The sequence below is a fragment of the Sciurus vulgaris genome (genome assembly GCF_902686455.1).
Source record: "Sciurus vulgaris genome assembly, chromosome: 3".
Lineage (NCBI taxonomy): Eukaryota > Metazoa > Chordata > Mammalia > Rodentia > Sciuridae > Sciurus > Sciurus vulgaris.
In genome coordinates, this window is record NC_136463.1 from 23,482,744 (window position 1) to 23,500,755 (window position 18,012).

Consider the following 18,012-nt stretch of genomic DNA (forward strand, 5'->3'; position numbering starts at 1 on the left):
TCGCTGTCTCTCGGGTCTCGCACCCGGCCATCTTGGGTTTTCTTAGTAGTGGAAGGCGTAGATTTGTCATTGCTCCACTGCAGCATTCATGTGGACTGTTTTATGGTTTTCTTTCCCCATTTCTCGTTTCTGCCTACGTTTGAGGCAGAGCATTTTACTGCATTCGTTTTCTTGGTCAAATCACGAATCAAGGTAAACCTCTAAAGCTGTAGTATTGCGTCAGATTTGCCGCATCAACCTAGTTTAAGCTAAGGGATGAAGGAGAAACTAATTATCTGCAGTGGAGTCAGAGGATTTAGTTGTCTGTCCTCCTTTCCTTTTCTTTTCATGCGACTTCCTACCCCAGCCATCACCTCTCCCAAAGTGATGCTAATCTCATCAAGATTTTAGAACCAATTTAAAGAGATAAGTAGAAACTAGTGTTGGTTCAAAATCCTGACCTGATTTCCTTCTAGTTAAGGGTTACCAGACAGGAAATGCTTTGATTTTAGCAAGCCATTTATCAGCAGTGAAAAAAATTAGTATATTTTATTTGGACCAATAAAGATATACAAGATGCAGAAGCTAAGTTATTGGTGTACCTAGGGAAATGCACATTAAGAATATATATCAAACAGATAAAGTCACTGATATATCACAGAATTCTTTGCCAATGTATTTATAAATGATACTTAAGGATCCTGATGATTACCAAATTTATAGACAGCATGAAAATAGAAGGAATTATGAATGTCTTCTGAGAATTAGGATGCAAACAATCTTAACTGGTGGCCAAAAAAACGATCTTAATCCACCTGTCTAGGTGGCCAAATGTTAACAATTTGTAAATCCAACTCTAAAAGTCCAACTGCCCGAGCTTAACATGAAGGATGTATGACTTAAAAAGTTACAGAAAAAAAATCTGAAGAATTCTATTAATCATAAGCTAAATTAATGCAAATAAGGCTTCAAAGTTTAATGTCTAAATAAAGAAAGGGAAGTCTGCCATTTTGTTAAGTTGTTTGGTCCGAATTTAACTTTTAAATAAATATGGGTAAATTGATCACTCATCCAGAAGGAAAATTCAGAATTCTTTCTTTTGAGGAACAATTTAAAGATCTCTCAATGTTTAGCACGAAGAGAAGACTTAGGATAGTCATAGCCATTCTCACTATTAGATGGACTCTAAGGAAAAGAAGGGATTAGCCTTTTTAATCACCCTGAAAGGCAAAGCAAGAACCAGTGGGTTCAAGTAACAGGAAGTTAGGTGATAGTTTTGCTTTTAGCAAATAAAAGTAGGATTTATTCAAGTGAGAAGAAAAGAACTCTGCAGGAATAGAGGGGAACCAATGGGGGTTGCCCAGGAAAGACATTTGGTTGATGCAGAGCTGGACTTCATTTGTCTGGAATGTTGTCCAAGAGAAAGCATGTTATCAAGGGTCAGACTAGACTACCTCTAAAATCTTTCCAATTATGAGATTTATTAATTTAGACACCAGGCACCAAATATCCTGCAATCTTGTTTTTAAAATTGCCAGGTACGTGTAAGGAAGCACTCTATACAAATGGAAGGGAGTATGTTATGTAAAAAGGAAAATTGTTATTCTATTTTGTTGTGGAAATGGATTTCTTTTTCCAACCTTTTAATTATACAAGCAGAATTGTTTGATGTTTCCAGCAAATCTAATAAATTGAAGCAGAAGTTCAAAAATTAACAGCCACAATAGTTTATTTACAATTGAACTCTTTATAAGATATTTACAAGACAACCAATTTTACACATCAGAAATGGTATCAAAAGTATGAATTACAACACAGACAACAATATGAAATGGGCATAAAATAAAGCTGAAGTGGACAGACAAGCAATTTCTTTTTAATTTATTAACGCTAGCTTAAACCTCGTTAAAGAAACAAAAAACTATGTTTTAGGAGAATTGCAGGGCCTTCGGTTGAAGATTGAATTTCACAGTGTTGTGTCCCATGTAGGGAAAAATAAGACAAATTTTCCCCTCACATTCTTAACACACTGTAATTTCACTCTTGGAACTTTGCTCCAACCTCCTTCTCAAGGAACCTCAACATACTCAAAGGAGAATTGATCTAGAAGAGGGGACAATAAGATAATAGGTCCTCAGAGAAAGGGAGAACCAAGGAAATAGAATATACTTAAATCTGGCCAGATAGCACCTCATCGATTCCTCTCAGTCAAGCAAAAGTTCAGTATCTGAGGAGGGCAGAAATATAAAGGTTAAATCTGCTAACCCATCCCCCAAATTAGGAATCTGACATGCTGAAATCAAGAAGAAACTGAGAGGGATCAAGGAACAAAGTAAAGAGACACTGATTGGGGTATTTTTTCCTTTGGGGCACATTATAAAGGAACATAACAGGTCAGAGGAGGACCACTAAACAGCTTGCCACATTAAAATAATGGAGAACAAAGAAAAGCTGGCCCAATTTTTCTAGAAATATCCTTTTCCTTAAGGTGTGATGTGAGATGAGAGCCCCTAGTGGAGTAAGTCCTATTTCTCTCTACATCTTGCTGCAATGAAGTTTGCAGCAGGTTCCCTTATAGAGAGCCCACACTCCTAAGCAGATGGAGTTACAAATGAAAACCCATAGTGCCACACACACACACACACACACACACACACACACACACACAGAAGGAGAAATAAGAGCAGCAAGATCATCCAAGAACACTACATGTGCTGCCGGAATAATCCTTTCAAAGTCAAACCCAGGGAGCACTGATCAACATCTCACAAAAAGCTTTAGCAGTGGGAGGCCCCTGAGGAACTTTTCTTCTCTTCCCACAATGGTATCCTGTTCTCTCTCATGCTCCACTAATGGGCCGGCCACACACCCTACATACCTTGGCTTCTCCTCTAAAAGTGCTAATAATCTGGGGACATATTCTTTTCATGGATAAAAGCCCCTAACTTCTAGGAGATTAGACCCCTACCTGCTTTCACACAACAGTCCTGAAGACTAAGGAAAGGCAATTCCTATATATATTTAAGACTAGAGGTCTTCACTCTATTTTTCTTCCAGATAGTTAACAGGGATCTTACACTGAGACCAAAGTGGCCTGGGAGTGCTGTCCTGAAATATTTCTAACAAAATGGAGGCAGGGAAGGGGACCAAGATGGTACACATACAAATGTATTTTTACAAAGTGAATGGAGAAGCTCATTAGGTACATCTGTTTGTTTCAAGATGTAGACATTTGCCAGCCAAAGGAAGCACACATTTCCATACCCTCCCCCCACCCTCCCTAAATCTCTACCCCACCATCAAGAGCTCAGCTAAAAGGATAAAGCCCAACTAAGGAATACTTGAGAAGTGATGTGACACAAGGACATCTATACAGGTTCTGGCATGCCATCCTCAAATGACAAATGCTTTTGTTTAGCACCGCAACTTGTCTGAAACTAACATTCCCATTCTCTTTTCCAAAGATTTTATTTTTTTTGAGGGGTGGGGGAAGAACTTCAGTTACCCATTAATTAAGAAAATAATCACAGTCACATATCCCTTCCCACATGGCTATATCACAGAATAGTTTTAAGAGAACAACTGTCTTTTCAGATATTTACCTACCAAATCTCCAATTTTTTTCCTACTCTGTGAAGATGACTTGGCTTCATCACTTCACTTGTTATTCCTCATCTGGTCCTAAAGCTCATGGTGAGGTTTTTGTTTTATTTTAGGGTAAAAACCACTATACCCAAGCTATACAGAGTATACGAGGGCAAGAAGAGTGCCAGGCAGACAGCTCCTAAAAGGCAGGGGTTGCTTCATCTTACACATGTCTAATGAAGAGAGCCCTTGTACCCCTTTAACATAGGCAAATGTGTAGAAGCAGACCCATCCTTCAGATTTAGCTTGAGAACTCATTTCCCCAAAAAGGGAAAAGAAATCCCAATCACCCTCCATAATTCACAATTAGCCCAATGAAAGAGAGTTTTTATGAAATCAAAGTGATGAAAACAAAACTAAAATCAAGGGAGTATGAAAGGGCATTATCAAAGAATGATAACATACATGAGGACATAGGTCACATATACAGGTCTCTGCCACTCTCTGGGAATGGCATGCTACAACTATCTGAAGACAGAGGGTTCTTGTCTGCACAGCTATTTCCTACACGTCCGGTGAGGTGTTTGCTTCTTCTGGATCTCCAACCTGCATCGGCTACGCTCATCCAACCAGGGCAGCTCAAAATTCCTGGCAAAAAGGGATAAGGAAATCAACTTTCAGGACTAGAAAGGACTCAGTGTGGACACCAAATTAATTCCAAAAAATTCATGTCTCTCAACACTTCTGGCCCTGACTTGAGTACGAAGTTTGGAGTGTCTTTCTTGCCTCAAAGCCACAGCAACAGTCAGGATACCATTAAAGTGACAGAATAATCTTATTTCTAAAACTCGAAAAGCAATCCTCCTATTCCCGGCTTGGGAATTTTATCCCTGTAAAAGCTAATTGCCCAGGTAGCCTTATTTCTATCAAAGAATCATGGCTATCTCTAAGCCAGCTGGTTCTGCCTTCTATCTAGGTTTCTATGTATCTGAAAAGGAGCAGGCTACCTGTGAGGGGAGGGAGAAAAGATCTTTATACTTACTGTGGAGTTAATTTTGGTAATGGTCGTCCAAATGCTACAACAGGCAAGAAGGGGGTAATCATCAAACTTTCAACTATGAAAAGAAGTCAAATGGGACCTTGTTAGTGACAAAGATGCCAAGTGTCTAACAACCATACTTGGCTCCAAAATATAGTACAGAACGTGATAGCATGGAGCCTAGCACCCTTTTTTTCTCCTTTAAAAAACCTACTTTTTTAAGATAGGCAAAACTTACCATCATCTGGTTCAGGGAAAAATGAGGTAACCTCAGGCTCAGATTCCTGAATTCCTTTCTTTTTATACATTCTGAGCTGCAGTCGCTGTAAAATTCTTTGTTCCCTGATCCTCTGAATATCCCATCTGGGGAAAACCAGACAAACAAAAGAAAGAAACAAACCCAATATTACTGCTTACCCAAAATTTGCTCTAGAAAAGCAACTCACACAATCCAGATGCTAGGAGAATCCTTGATGACTCTTGTGGGTGAGGTAAAGAGAACTGACTGCCTGGTTAGGGAAGAGCTGTTTAGGTTTGGGAGTCCAGACCATGTGGTGGTGTTCCACACAACTGAGTAAGGGCATACATGAATAAGGGCATAAATGAAGAAAAAGAAGCCAAACTTGTTTGCCTACAGCTACCACTTTCAACTAAAATACTCAACCATCTGGGAAGCTGGTAATTTAATAGTGTTAAAGAGCCCCAGGACTCTCCACAGCATGGAAGTGGGAGGTCAGTGTCCTAGAGCTCAACTGTTCACAGGGTGTGTTTCTGGCCTTACCTTTTCCTTCTCTTTTCATCCAGCTCCAGTTTTGCATGCCGTTTAGAAAACACACTGTCGTCCAGGTTCTGTGTAAGGAACAACAGTGATAAACTATTTATCACCATGTCACCCTTCTATACAAACTAATGTCCAGCTTCCAAGAATGTAAAATCTTTTTTACCTTCAGGTTCTGAGTCTGTGAGTTCTATGGATATCATGTGAATCTCTTGGTAACAGATCAATTAAACATGTACTCTTCTCTCCACCCCTACCCTTTCGGAATCTCTAAACTTAAAAATCATTCCCATAATTTTCCAAGGTAGAACTGAAACACCCCTGAGACTTCCACAAACCTCCATACTTTTTAAGAATCTAAGTTTAAAACACTAAAATTGTAAGAGTCAAATGAGCTTGGAATATATAATTTTGTTGCTATATTGAATATGCTAACTTTTCTATTTAGCATGAAATCTACCTTTGTTTTGAACACTACCTAGCTACTTATTTTTTAATAATCACTTTACTACTCTGGATTTCAGTTTTCTCATGTATAAAATGAAGGAGTTAGACTTTATAAACTCTCAAGTTTCTTTCTGGCCTTAAAGTTCTATTTAATCCATCCATAGTACTATGACATATTCAAGTTACACTTCCTTTGTGTGTGTGTGGTGGGTGGGGGACACCTGCAAATTTAACACAGTGGTACTCTACATTTCCAGCTCTTTTTATTTTTTAGTCTGAGACAGGGTCTCACTAAATTGCTGAGGTTAGCCTTGAATTTGTGACCCTCCCAGCCTCGGCCTCTGAGTCACTGGGATTACAGGCATGCTGCATGCTGCTGCCCATCTTTTTTTTTTGAAGATAGGGTCTTCCTATGTTGCTCATGCTACACTCAAACTTCTGGATTTAAGCAATCCTCCTGCCTCAGTTTCGTGAGTAGCTGGGATGACAGGTACATGCTACTATGCCCAGCTAAATACTCCTACATTCTATTGAGTCTTACTCCCTCCCATTGATAGCTCTTAGGTACTTACCTCCAGAAGGTCTGAAGGATTTGGGTCCCTTAGAGGCTCTACAGAATGGTCCCTCCAAGAAGGAACTGAAAAAAAGGAAAAAGAAAAAGAAAGAGAGGAGGGGTGGAACCACCCTTAAATCCAAAGTCATACAACCCTCCAACTATTCACTAGGACAAGAGGTCTCTCCCCAGATAAGACAAGGTTACCAAGTGATAGGAATCCATTCTATGGCCTCACCTGAAGCCATATTCAGTGTCCTCGCTATGGTATAAAAGAACCTAAAATGCCATTGCAGTCTGCCAAACTCAGGATCACAAAAAACCCTAAGCCAATACCTGACAATTCATATAATGGATGCTATTGCAGTTCCTGAAAAACAACTGAAATTTGTTGTCATTTTGAAGTCTATGGTAGTGAATCAATCAAACACCAAGGAATCTCACTCTCCCACATCCAAACGATGGGGAATGCAGCTCCCAACCATCCACCATCCCACCAACCCCCACCCCAGGCCCAGCCAGCACAATTCCTATTCTACTCACCAGCCAAGACTGAAGTTTCTCCTGCAACACTTGATGGCATCAGACACCCTAAATAATGCAGGAAAGAAGAATCATCTCAGTGTAAAAAGAAAAAAAGCCCATACCCAAAATGGAGGAAAGGATCATCACTGAAGTTCTCACTAGGAAGCCATTTTGTTTTTTGAGTTGCTCTTTTGAGAATTTCTCTCTGGGGGAGGGGAAAAGGGAACAACAGACAAAAGAAAAGAAAATAAGCCCACCACTTTTTTTTTTACACTGAGACGACTTCTTTTCTTCATTATTTAGGGTGGTTTCCCTGCAACAGTTGATGGCCAAGGATATCAAACCTTAAACTCAGAACATGGCAGGTGAGTAAAAGTTGACCCTATTTTTCAAATAAAAGATCAATGTTCTCAAAACTTACATATATAGTCTTCTTCAACAGCTCCCTCCTCCCTCCAAACAAACTACCTTGCTGGTCCAGCCTCAACAACATGTACAAAGACTTTGGCTTCCTTAGAACAAGCCATTGAGACTTCCTCTTGAGATAGGGGCATCAAGAGTAAGGATTCACACATTTACTCATAACTCAGGGTCCTCAAGGAACTGGGATCTCCTCAATCATACTCCTTCATATTGTTAATGCCCACAATCTCAGAGGTGTTTGGAAATTGCTGTACTAGGGCAGACAAGGTTTTCAAAAAACAACCAGCCACACAGAATAGCTCTGGACCAAGCCATTTCCCAATTCCGGATGGGAAATTGCTTCATGGTTTCTCTTAAGTTGTTACACAGCATTGCCATGACAGCAAAAAGGTTAGCATTAAGGATAAACCCGTTCAACTGACTGAACCAACAAAAAAAAAAAAAAAAAAAAAAAAAAAAAAAAATCTAAATCTAGATCAGGATCCTACTCTATCTCAGGTACTCAAGTGTGAGACCTAATGAATGTTAGGTAATTAATCTACCTTCCCCACTTAATTTTGTCACCAGAGCAGCCAAACAAAGCCTGGAGAATGCTCTCAACTTATTGGAATGGATTCCCATCCCCATCTCTGCTAGGGAAAGGCACAGTAGTAGAAACTCAGGGCTGAGGCTCTATCCAAGAAGGCTTTTCCCACCATTACCCCAAAGCACCCACAGTGACTGTCAGGCTAATATAACATGATTGAAGACACATTTCAGTTACTGGTTGATGTAGAAGTTAGGGGAGCATCTCTGTGTGGAAGCCATAAGAAAACAATACAAAACAAAAAAAAGGGAATGAAGACCAAAGTCCCACACCCCACACCCTCCCCAAGCAGCTCAGATATCCCAAGATAGTCCTTATTGTTTGAAAAATAGTTTGTAGACCATTTTATTTAAATATATGAACAACCAATGGGCTACTGCAATCCAAGTAAACTCTTCACATTTTAGAACCTTTGTGAAGTATAGTAAGATAAAGTGAGACTGTTGGTCTTTGGCAGATTCCTCCTGCCCCCCAGACCGGGACATAGAGATACAGATAAATGCTTATATAGTTAGAGCGGAGGCCCAGGTGAAATTCCCCACCCCAAGCTGGCTCCCCAACCAAAAATTACCATTGGCCCCTGAGAACACCCAAAGACCACCCTCCCAGGTTTCACACAATATCAATTGCAGGAACAGTCGTGCATGGCAAAGTATAAGTTCTATGCATTTCACAGCACAGAAAACCCTTCTTTCAGAGGGCATGCAAGTTGCCGGAGATTACACCCCCAAGTCTGGTGCTCTTGTGATGAGCAACTTACTGGCAAACACATCTCCCAGTGTTGTAAGCAGGCAAATACATTGAGCACATTTTGCTGTAATTCCATCTATTTGCAATGCCTGCACAGTGTCTGTCTCTGGCTGTTAACTTACTCATTCTTGACAGAACTCTGCTTTATTGATTGCACTTTTTAAAAAATGCCAAAGGCATTTTCACACTTGTTAGCTTGACCGCCACCACTAGGGTATAAGAGCAAGTGTTCTCTATGCCTTACTTGCTACAGTCTCCTCCTTCTTTGGAGAGGATTCCCGTAATGGTAACGGTGATGGGGGAGGCTGGTGCCAACGACACAAATACATTTCTGTGGTAGAAAGGTACGGCAAATCTTCTATCTCACTTGAGAAGGCTTTCTCCTTAGGGTGGGTGCTGGGTCCCTTTTGGGGAGTGGAGAGTCTCGGTGGGGTGTCCACTGAAGACCGGGGCTTTTCTGGGGTTTCTTGGCTCCTCAATTCACGTTTACAAACAGTTTCAGATAAGGAACCGCAGGGTTCCTCTTTAATGGGAGAGTGCTTAGGAGTTTTTGTTTTGACTTTTGAAAATTCAGGAGCCAGCTTTTTAACAGGAGTCTTTCTTTCTGTACTTCCAAATGGGGTTTTCCTAATAGATAGGGAAGAAAATGTGATAAAATTTATTGACTCTTGAATAAAATCTGATCTGAATACATTTTGGAACAAGAGAACTAGTTTCTTCTTTTGTCCCAGAATAAGTACCATCATGTACCTAGCTCATTTGGAAGTCATGAGCAGAAATGGTCTCATACTTAAACAGTACAGAAAATAGGCCCTTAATAAATTTGTTGAACAAGTTAGTTTCCATACTTAAGAATCTAATAGAACCCTTTTTCCTGCTAATTTTCACCCCCAGGTACTAGGGAATTAAACTCAGGGGCACTCTACTACTTAGCTACATTCCCTGCCCTTTTTATTTTCTTCTTTTGAGACAGAGACTTACTAAGTTGCTGAGGCTGGTTTGTGATCTTCCTGTCTCAGCCTCCCAAGCTGCTGAGATTATAGGCATGTGCCATTGCACCTGGCAGGGCTTACTACATTAAAACACATTTCTATTTTATTCAAAGTTCTGTAGCAAAAGTTTGGTGCCACTACTTTGTGCCAGCTATTTCATTCCCGCCAACCACAGACCAGTCTCTATTTTAACTCCCGGCTGGATGTGGTGGCACATGCCTGTAATTCTAGCAACTCAGGATGCCTTTAATGCAGAAGGATGGCAAGTCTGAGGCCAGCCTGGACAACTTAGTGAGACTTTGTCACAAAATAAAATAAAGAACTGGGGATGTAGCTCAGTAGTAAAGTACTCCTGGGTTCAATTCTTGTACAAAAAATAAAGAATTATTTTATGCCCCAATCCTATACCATGTGGATTACAATCTCTTATTTTTTTCTTTGCTGTCTGCTGGCTTTCTTTCTCCTACCTCTCTCTCCCTCCCTGCATATCTCCAGAATGCCATCTCTTTTTCTCTTTGCCAACCTAAATTTTATACTTCTTTTTTAAGATCCATATGCTTCTTAAAGTTTCACAATTCTAAGTGAGAATAATCTTTAATATCCCTGAATCTTACAAAAATTAGTTTGTATCAGTGTTGTAAATCTGCATATTTTATCACATTTAAATTCTGAGTTTTCAAAATTTTTTGCCTGTCCTTACAGTCTGATTAATTTCTTTAAGTCCAAAGACAATTATGCTTTAATATTTTATGTCTACTAGTCTCTAACACAATGGAGGTGTTAATACTTCCTAACCTGAATTGAACAACTATAGTTTTAAGAAACTCAGTCGTCACATTTGTTGCACATTCTCTTTATGATGTACTCTGCATTCTGTAATAACTACTGTGACCAAAATGTTCCTAACAGACCTTTATAGCCTTCACAAGAATGTTTCAAAACAGTTTCTCGGTATATTAGACTTCATAATTCAGGCTATGGTTGCTAAAACCAATTCATAAATCCCAATCCCTTACTCTCAGTCACTCAAGGTAACAAGTGTCCTCATCAGGTCCAAAGAGTAGAACAAAGTTATCAGCACACCTTTTGTGTCCCTTTCCACTCCGCCCACATGAGAAAGGCTTGGGAGGCAGAGTCTGGGATGTCTCTGAAAGCTCCGGCTGGCACTCCAGTTTAATTTTCTCAGAAAGCTCTGTTTCCTCTCTCTCTTCAGTTTCATAGCCCTGAAACAGCTTGTGCCTTTCTTTCTCGTTATCCTTCTTTACCAGCTGCATCCGCCTTTCCATACGTTCAATCCGAGCAAGGAGCTAAAAGAGAGTGGCAAAATGGAGACTTAACACACACAAAAAATTAAACACAGGCACTCTGGCCCATTGGGAGTCAGCATAGTCTTCTGCATTTCTATGGACCCCATGGATTCAACTGGGTCATTTTTGGCAGTGCTGGGGATGGAACCCAGGCCCTGAGTGAACCAGGCAAGTGCTCTACCACTAAGCTACATCCCAGCCCTATTCAACTTATTTTTAATTGGCAGACATTAATCTGAATAGTTTTCCTTAAATACAATAAAGAAGACAAGTTATGCTGTTTAATTTTAGGGGCTGATCTAGATGGGAAGAAGTATGGGGAAATTTGAAAGAAGATCCTTTCCACTGGGAGAGGCCACAGAATGACTTTTAATGGCACAGTCTTTGTACTGCTATCCTTGTGGCTCCTGGTCAGTTTTGGAGTTTCCAGAATTAACTTTATATATGTTCTCTACCTTCTTTCCCTATGGTACTGGGGATTGAACTCATGGCCTTGCATACATTAAGGAAGCACTCTAGTGCTGGGGTTGTGGCTCAGTGGTAAAGTGCTTGCCTGGCATGCATGAGGCACTGGGTTTGATTCTCACATAAAAATGAATAAATAAAAGGGTTATGTTCATCTACAACTAAAAAAAAAAATTTTAAAGAAAAAAAGGAAGCACTCTTACCACTAAGCTACACCACCTGCCCTTAAGAGGTTCTAAGGTCTAAACCCTATCCTCTCTACTTCCACTCCATAATGGTGATGGTCCAAATAGTACACTGAGAAGGAATTAAGAGCTCACACAATGACACTAGGGATGGAAATGCTATTTGTAAGTGGTATGTTTATGCATCCGGGGGATACTTCTAAAACTATGAACACTCCACTCAGTAATTCAAATTTGACATATACATATTGCTTTTCATCTTAAATAACAGAAAACAGATTATACCTACTTATCTAATATTTATTAAAATCAGAATCCTTTAATTCTAAGTAAAAGGAAGGACCACATACACAGAAAATGGAAGTCTATTGTCATTAAAAACTTCACATTAACTCAGTTTTAAGAAAAGGTGCCCATTGTGCTACTTACACCCTGTTACAAGAATTATGCCTGGGTTAGACAGTGATATTAATGCTGCCTTCATTACATCCGTTACACAGATTTCAATAAAGGCCAAACAACTAAAATAAGAGAAAAAAAGCTTAAACAATGCTCAGACTGCAATACACAACAGAAACCGCCAATGCCAAGTTCAGATTGACACTATCCTTAACTCACCCCCTACTTCCCCTGCTTAGGAAAGCCTGCAAAGGGGCTATTACCTCAGGAACTGAGCAGAGACCTCAACAATCTGCAGAGAGCCCCCCTGTCAGCCATACTCTCATTTCTTCTCCTTAGATCTGTTTTGATTCACAGCCTTAGCATTACCTAACCATAGTTTGTTGGTGACATTTCCTTGATTTCTTCTTCACTGGCCCTTCTCTTTCCAACCCCTCCCCACATAAGGATATGATGTGTTGTAATTACAGTACCATCACACCCCTGGACTGCAGTACAGTAGCTGAGCAGTGCCACCTCCATGTTGAGTAACTTCCACAAATCAACACCATGAGATATTTTAATGAGACCTGCCCCAGCTCTCATTCTACCTTGCAGAATGCATTCTCCAATAAAACAGCCGCCTGATGCGATTCATTTGAAAAGCAAACAAAATGAATAGCCCTCTCCTCCCTTGCTCAGCCCTTGGCGCACACAACGCCAGAGAGAGGAGAGAAAACTGCTGCAGCCTGAACACAATTGTAGAAACCATGTTTATTTTTAGGCAGCTAAAGGTATGTTAACACAGTAATACCCCACCACCCCAGCTCCCCTGATATCTGAAGGAGTATGTTTATTGCCAAGGTGTCCTTAACTAACTGCAGCAGTAAAAACAAGCCTATGTAGTCACGCTCCTCAGAAGCACAAAGAAATAATAAACGACTTCCCTACTACCTTAAGATTCTAAAACAGGGATTTTTTGCAGAAAGAGGGTGTTTACTTAATACACTGAACAAGCTCACTTTTCCCTGATGTCTTAAAACCTTCCAGCTTCAAACACCATGCTTGTACAAGAGATCTGGTCAATGGGTCATGTTTCATAACTCAGATTCCTATTAAAAACTGTCTGAAATCAAGGGCAGGGATTCTCCTAACATCATTGAAGAATGCTAAAATAGGATTCCATGTAAATCACCTCTATCCCTCTGCTCGGTGAAAGGCCATTGACCCTCCTGTCTAAAGATGCTGCAGCAGTGGTTAGAGCAACAGCTGCTATGTCCCTCTCCTCCACAATTTCCAACGCAATAGCTCTTTAATTTAACCCTTTCCATACAGACATCACATTTGCACCCCACCCTTTCATTTTTAACCCCTCACAATTCAGGTGTTTTCCCACCTCAAATGCCTTTCCCACAAGTTTGGGGCTGTCATTTTAAATTAACCCTTTGGCACCCAAAACCTTCCCTCCCCCTCCCCCTGGGAGGTTGCCCTTTAACCCTTCTCTCCGACCCAACGTGTCTGTAAGCCTGACTCCCAAGGACCCGGCACCTAAGATACTCCTTTGCTGGTGGCCAACCTCCTCTACCCTTAACCCAGGGGACCTTAGCCTCCTACAGCACCCCTTCCCCTGAGCATGCGCACAAGTTGCTCCTCGTCCCGAACGCAGATTAACCCCTCCCGTACCGTGTCTCTCTCTGACTTCAGCTCCTCGATCTCCTTTTCCTTGGCCTGCAGCTGCTGCTGCTGCTGTTCGATGAGGTCCAATTGCAGCAGAAGGATCTGTTTGAGGCAGGCGGCCTGACTGGAGGCTCCCGAGCCGCCGCCACCCCCGAGAGGGCTCTTCCTCATACTCTTCCATCTGCCCTCGCTGGCCGCCAGGGTCCCGGCGGTGGCGGTGGGCGCGAGGGGTGGCGGCCCGGGCAGAGGTAGTGGTGGGGGTCCCGCCGGGTCCGAAGCGGTGGCAGCTGGGGGAGCCGCCCCACCCTTGTCCCCAGCCCAGGGCGTAGGCTCTTTGGCCGCCGCCACGAGAGAGCCCGTCTGAATGGGCAGCACTGCCTGATACTTGGGCCGGGGGCTGCAGCCAGCGCCGGCTGCGGCTGGCTCCCCCCCAATGCCGGCTTGTTTGGTGGCCGGGGGCGGACAGGGCAAGGGCACCGAACCGCCCCAGCTCTCTTCCTGCTGCCCGGGGGCCGCCCCGGCCGGGAGTAACAAGCCCCGGCCCTTGCCGCCGCAGCCGGCCGGGGAGGGCGCGGGGCTCCCGCCCTGGGAGGAGGCCAGCGGGGGTCCCGGCTCCTTGAGCTTACGGTGCCGGGGGAGGAAGTGGGCTTCGGCCGCCCCGGGCTCGTCCTCCGGCCCGCCCAGCGCCGCAGCCCGCTCGTAGTCCAGTCGCTGCTCAGGGTTGCCGCCGGCAGGGGCCGCGGCCGCCTTGAACACTGCGGATCTCATGGTCATAGTGGTCCGGAGCAGCGCCGGGGACCAAGACGGAGGAGGGGGTGGGGAAGGGGCGAGGTGCGGGGGGTCGAGGACGGAGGAGGGGGAGGGGAGTTTGGCGGGCTCGCCTCAGCAGCGCGGCAGCAGGCCCCTGCTAGCGCGGCTCCTCCGGGGCCCGGGCGCCATCCCGCCGGCGTGCGGAGAAGTGGAGGCCGCAGCTGAGGCCCGCCGCCGGCCCATAGGGGCCTCGCCGCCGCCTCTGCTGCCGCCGCCGCCTTCGCCTCAGAGGCAGGAGCTCGCACCCAGCCGCCCCCGAGCTCATCCCCGGAGCTCGCTTCGGCCCCCCCTGGCCCGGCCGGGCCCGCCTCGTCTCCCCACCCCACACCCCCCTTCCCCGCCCCGGCCCCCCGCCCCGGAGCTCGCCTCAGCCGCCCCGAGCCTCCATTTCCCCCCCCTCCTCCTCAGGAGGGGGTGGGAGGGATGGGTCCGCCCAAAGCCCTCCTACTCCGGGAGGGGGTCTGCCGCCTCCCCCGGGGGTCTCCGCAGCTCCGGGTCCCCCTCCCCCACAGTCACCCCCGGCGCCTCAGCGTTTCCCTTTAAAAAAACGGAGCCGCTGGTAGCCGCCGCAGCCGCAGCCGCCGCCGAACGGAGGGCGCATGCGCGGGGAGGGCAGCGGGCGGGAGCGAACCGGGAGCCGAGAGGAGGGAGGCGGGCAGCGCTATTGTGAAAGGGACCGCGGCCGCCGCGAAGGGGGTGGGGAGGGGGCCCCTGGCGCGGGGGCCCGCGAGGGGAGGCCGGGGATGAGGGGCGAGGACCGAGGAGCGTGCGGAGGAGCGGGCGAAGGTGGGCTGCCGAAGGAGGGGCGGGCCGGGGGAGGGTCAGGAGGAGGAAAAAAGGGCGAGCGCGGCCTCGGGTAGCTGGGTGGGGAATGCCGAGGCTCCCCGGGAAAACGGGGCGCGAAGGAACTGAGTTGGGAGGAAGGAAGGAGGCTTCGGGAGGCGGGTCGCCCGCCCTTCGTGGCAGCGTACCGAGGTCTCCGCGGAGCCGGCCTGCGCTGGGTGGCCCTTCCCCGCGCACCTTGGCAACGCGCCTGGCCCACGCTGGGGCGGCCCCGCGCCCCTCCTGGTCCGGTCAGGATCCAGGCCCCTCTTGCAACCTGTGGGTCTTTCACGGGGTAGAATTCTAAACCCTCTACCTCGTACGCTCCCCAGCAGTCCCACACTGGCATGGGAGAGAATGAAGTTCTTTGTCTCTAAGGGATCCAGACCAGAAACGGAGGAACCGCTGGGTCCCAGAGGCAGGAAAATCCATGATGCCTGCTGCCCGAGGGAGTTGTTGCCACAACCTCTTTGGGATGAAGTTACTGCCAACTACCAACAGTTGTTTCCCAACGGCCATCTCCCCGGCCGCCTTAAGCCGCTCCTAACATCTCGTGGAGGAGGCTCAGGAAGGAAATCTCTGAAGGGATTTGTACCTGTGTGGGGAATAGGGGTGCTTTAGGGTCTTCCTGTTGGAGCACTTCTTCCTATCTCTCCAGATTCATTTTGTATGTGTGCCGCGCCTTCATTTCCAAACAATTTACGCCAACAAGTCCTCATAGAGTTCCCTGTGGAAAAATTTAAATAGTCTTAACCGGTTGTTTTTCTTTTCTGTCCGAGGTGTGCCTTTTAAAATCTGTATGAAGATGGAGAAGACAAACATTCTTTGGTCTAATTGTGAAAGCCTCTAATTAAAACTGTTTCTGCCTTGAGGGCCCCAGGCATCAAGCCTTGGAAATTTTAAGCAAATGGGTATCAATGTGTTAAGAAGCCAAGGGAGCCTCAGCCCTCTTCCACCAGACTGAATGGCCTCAGATGTGCAAGGGAAGTATTAGCCTTAAGGATCCCAAGGATTCTAGGGTCTGGAGGGTGGGCAGCTTGCAGAACACAATCTCTTTCAGTGTCAGGACATTCCATAACATCTCTATACTGACAACTCCCACATTTATTTCTTCCTGAACTCATTTCCTTACTTCAAAATCACATTATATGTCCAGCAGAGTCTGGTGTGTGTGTGTGTGTGTGGGTGTTTTGCTGGGGATCAAGCCCAGGGCCTTGTGCATTCTAAACCATCTAAAATCAAGCTTCTGAATATCCCCAACTCATATCCTGCTTCCCCTACACTTCCTCTTTGTCACCCCATATTTGATAAATCAGCCATTCCTCTTGCCTTTCAAGACATACATCCAAAGTCCCTACACCTTCTCAGCACATCTACACCTTACGCCTTGGTCTAAGTCACAATCTCATATCTATCTTTCTCTCTCTCTCTCTCTCTCTTTTCTCCCCACCCCCCCCATTGCAGTAACTTTGTAATTGGTCTCTCCTTTCAACCTTTGCCTTCCCCCAATTAGGTCTCCTTTCATCAGCCATAGTGATCCTGAAAAGATACTGATTTACTTGCTCTACTCAAAACTCTCAGAACCTCCCATCTCACTTGGACTAAAAGCAAAATCATCATAATGGCCTGTAGGGTCTGACTCCTTGGTACTCCTCTCTGACTTCAACTCTTGTGCTCCCCCTTATTTATTCCTCTCTTGCCACACTTACCTCTGCAGTCCCTCAAACATCCAGCATGTATCTGTTTAGGTCCTTATACCTGCTGTTCCCTCTACATACAGTACTCTTCAGATATTCACGTAATTCCTCCCTTTTTTCAGCTCTTTATTAAGTGTTTTCAGTGGTACCTTCTCTGGCCACTCTAAACTCACAACCCTCTCCAAATTTGCCCTATTTTCTGCTTTATTTTTCTTTATTACCCTCTAATATGTAACTTATCTTGTTCATTATCTTCCCCCATTAAAATATGAACTGCATGTATTATTCCCTGCTGTGTCCTAAACACCTAGAATCATACTTGGCACAAAGTAAGCATTTAATAAATATTGATTGAATGAGTTAACTGTTTAGATACATGTATTAAGAGAAGATATCTGCCCTTGACCTTTACATTGGTTGAGAGTAACAGTCATATAACATTAATTGTGTTTTGGGCTGGGCATTGTGGTGCATGCCGGTAATCTCAGTGACTCAGGAGGCTGAGGCAGGAGGATTGCAAGTTCAAAGTCAGCCTCAGCAACTTATTGAGACTGTCTCAAAAAATAAAAAGGATTGGGAATGTAGCTCAGGAGTTGTGTTCCTTATTGTCTTTTTAAAAATGGACCTAGAGGAGAATAAAGTTGTCTAAAAGCTCATAGTATGATGAGGAAAACATCATACTATCTGAAAGGAATTGAGGAGGTGACAAGGTGGGTCTTGAAGGTTTAGATCACAAGAGGGCATTTTCAGGCAGAGGTAAGAACTTTGCAAAAGCATGGGAAAAAAGGATATATCAGAGAAGTTGACTAGCGTATAGCTTGGATATAGAAGGCAGATACATTGGGTTGGTGAATTAAGAAGGTCTGAAGTCCCAACTAAGAAATGTATAACTTGGCTGGGTATAGTGGCCACATGCCTATAATCCCAGTGGCTTAGGAAAATCGCCTCAGCAACTTAGACCCTGTCTCTAAATAAAATATAAAAAACGGCTGGGATGTTGCTCAGTGGTTAAGC

The 18,012-nt window shown here is 44.5% G+C and overlaps 1 protein-coding gene and 1 long non-coding RNA gene across 4 annotated transcripts; one reads left to right on the forward strand and one right to left on the reverse strand.

Moving 5' to 3' along the window:
- Positions 1-1,440: 1,440 nt before the first annotated feature.
- Positions 1,441-14,756, reverse strand: MSL1 (MSL complex subunit 1). Of its 3 annotated transcripts, XM_079135242.1 has the most exons (10): positions 14,296-14,429; positions 13,676-13,771; positions 10,741-10,964; positions 8,910-9,292; positions 6,925-6,972; positions 6,401-6,465; positions 5,385-5,452; positions 4,842-4,966; positions 4,607-4,679; positions 1,441-4,212 (listed from the first exon to the last, which is right to left on the reverse strand). In XM_079135242.1, exons 3-10 carry the CDS (start codon positions 10,941-10,943, stop codon positions 4,122-4,124), a joined length of 1,056 nt encoding a protein of 351 aa, XP_078991368.1. In that variant the 5' UTR covers positions 10,944-10,964; positions 13,676-13,771; positions 14,296-14,429; the 3' UTR covers positions 1,441-4,121. The 3 variants fall into 3 exon arrangements, with proteins under 3 accessions (XP_078991368.1, XP_078991366.1, XP_078991367.1); XM_079135240.1 differs by having other exon boundaries at positions 13,676-14,755; XM_079135241.1 differs by lacking the exon at positions 6,925-6,972 and having other exon boundaries at positions 13,676-14,756.
- Positions 14,757-14,922: 166 nt separating this feature from the next.
- LOC306658374 lies at positions 14,923-17,286 on the forward strand. The gene is made up of 2 exons (XR_013763033.1): positions 14,923-15,265; positions 15,680-17,286. It is a non-coding gene; the product is annotated as an uncharacterized lncRNA (long non-coding RNA).
- The last annotated feature ends 726 nt before the right edge of the window (positions 17,287-18,012 follow it).